General features: G+C 32.3%; 1 protein-coding gene across 1 annotated transcript; it reads right to left on the bottom strand.

Moving 5' to 3' along the window:
• Positions 1-471: 471 nt before the first annotated feature.
• LOC105767055 (protein MAINTENANCE OF MERISTEMS-like) lies at positions 472-1,056 on the bottom strand. Its single transcript, XM_012586585.1, has 2 exons — positions 862-1,056; positions 472-813 (listed from the first exon to the last, which is right to left on the bottom strand). Exons 1-2 carry the CDS (start codon positions 1,054-1,056, stop codon positions 472-474), a joined length of 537 nt encoding a protein of 178 aa, XP_012442039.1.
• Positions 1,057-2,492: the final 1,436 nt, after the last annotated feature.

Raw genomic sequence — 2,492 nt, forward strand, 5'->3', positions numbered from 1 at the left:
TCGTAGCACCCGATCTCCGTGATACCACTTGACCATGTTGAAATTGATAATTGGTGCATTAGTGCACCATATGTAGGAATGAACGTATGCGGACGAGGGTACCATATCTATAATTTCAGGCCTACGGTATGGCATCCATATAAACTGCATGATTAATAACATTGTTATAATTAGCCATAACGTGTGAGTAAGATATAGAAAGTAAGATGTCATGAATATTAGAATAGCACCGTACCTCTTCCTGGGTATACTGTTCGATCATGAGTCAGTATATCGAGATAGTGTGCGACCTCCCGATACCCGGACGAACACTCCACCTACAAAAAACAAATATAGGGTTTAGGGTTGGTAACATTAGTCAATATATTATGACTACAAATAATGACAATTTATATTTTATCACCTGTTCACCAGTGGATAAACATACGGTTGGTGACTAATCGATGCCAAAAATGGCATCCGATAGAGCGCCTAGGATTGCAGCAACGTGAGGCATCCGCCCATGTCTACAACATCCGGGTTTGTCACCCGACAAAGCTCCCGGTACAACACTGCTAGAAAGGCAGAGCCCCAGTTGTACGAGTTAACAGTGGACAAATCAGTTAACAGGGGCAAGTACATCAAATGCACCTTATTGTTGTTTGCATCGGGCATGAGTACTCCCCCTATGATATGCATGATGTACGCTCGAGCAGCGCACATCAACTCACCTTCAGTAGCACTAGCTGATAATTGTCCAAATTTGGCTTTCAGCCATGTAAATTTTAAGCCCGAAAAATTTGATTCTTCGTCCTCTGGTGACTCTCCTAGGAGCTAATAACAAAGTGCAGTCGGATCGATGAATGAAGATACTCCCGTTACAGGACTCCCGTCAATTGGGAGCCCAAGCTGCATTGCAACATCCTCCAAAGTCACCGTGCACTCCCCACACGGAAAATGAAAAGTGTGGATCTCTGGGCGCCACCGCTCCACTAATGCAGATAATAAATCATAGTGCAAGTTGGTGGTCCGGATCAATGCTACTGACCCAAACCCGGCTTGCTCCAAGTACGGCATCAATCGAGCATCCAGATCTTTCTTTAAACAATTCACACGACCCCTTATTACTCGGTAGGAGTCCTGATTAGCCGCATCAGATATGTGTCTATCGGGTCAAATCAATGGAGCCATTGTGATGCCTGCATGTTGAAAAAAAAGTTAGTCAAACACTATTACCTCGGTCATTTGTTCGTATTTTTTTCTCCGCATTTTATTACTTTAAAAAGTATCTTAATTTCTAATTTTATAATTTTACATTATTTCAGTGCATAATGTTTGAAATTTATTAATTTAGTGTGTTTTTTAAATTAATTTGGTGTAAAAAAAACCCTTATCCCTACCCTTTGCTCAGTATTATTTTCTCGATTTTATTACTTTCAATAAAAATATATTATTTTCGTATTTTATTATTTTATATTATTTCAAGACATTTTGTTTGAAATATTTGTATTAACTATTTCTAAATTTTAAAAATTTAGTAATACACTCTTACTTGACCATTTGTTCGTATTTTTTCTCCGTATTTTATTATTTTAAAAATATTATAATTTTTAATTTTATAATTTTACATTATTTCAAAGCGTAATGTTTGAAATTTATTAATTTAGTGTGTTTTTAAATTAATTTGGTGTAAGAAAAACCCTTGTCCCTACCCTTTACTCGTATTATTTTCCGATTTTATTACTTTCAATAAAAATATATTATTTTCATATTTTATTATTTTATAGTATTTCAAAGGCATTTTGTTTGAAATATTTGTATTAATTATTTCTGAATTTTTAAGAAAGTTAGTAATACACTCTTATTTCGACCATTTGTTCGTAATTTTTATCCGCATTTTATTATTTTAAAAATATCATAATTTTTAATTTTATAATTTTACATTATTTCAGTGTATTATGTTTGAAATTTATTAAATATACAATTTTTTCGCATTTTATTACTTTCGATGAATATTCAATTTTCGTTTCTTCTTTTCGTATTTTATGCTTTCTTAAATATATTTTTTTATCATTTTACTTTTAATGCTATTTTCCTAAAAAACTAATTTCAACATCCTAAGTAAATTTCATAAAAATATTTCCTAATCAACATACAATGTGCATACCATGAATTTTTTCATGCTAAATATATTTCATAAAATATATATGCTAAATAAAATAATAAAACACGATAATGTATATAACATAAATTTTAACACACAAATATTACAAAATTTTAAATTAATAATAAAATTACCTTTTTTTTCTTTTTTTCCTTCATTCCCTCTTCTTCTTCTTTCTTTTTTTTTTCTCTTCTCCTTTCCTCTTCTTTCCTTATTTTTCTTTCTTTTTCCTTCTTCTCCTTTCCTTTTTTTTCTTTCTTTTTCTTTCTTTCCTCTCCGTTCCTTTTTTTTCCTTTTCTTTCTTTCTTTCTTTCTTCTTCTTTCCATCTCCTTCACTCCCCCCCACCGA

This window comes from Gossypium raimondii, chromosome 5, assembly GCF_025698545.1.
Source record: "Gossypium raimondii isolate GPD5lz chromosome 5, ASM2569854v1, whole genome shotgun sequence".
NCBI classification, from domain to species: domain Eukaryota; kingdom Viridiplantae; phylum Streptophyta; class Magnoliopsida; order Malvales; family Malvaceae; genus Gossypium; species Gossypium raimondii.

What these genes read in the sequence shown, in the direction of transcription:
- LOC105767055 (XM_012586585.1), bottom strand. Translation starts at nt 1,056, where the DNA reads ATGCCGTACTTGGAGCAAGCCGGGTTTGGGTCAGTAGCATTGATCCGG. An exon ending in TCCCAATTGACGGGAGTCCT is followed by an intron (nt 814 to 861) that starts GTAACGGGAGTA and finishes CTTTGTTATTAG; the next exon opens with CTCCTAGGAGAGTCACCAGA.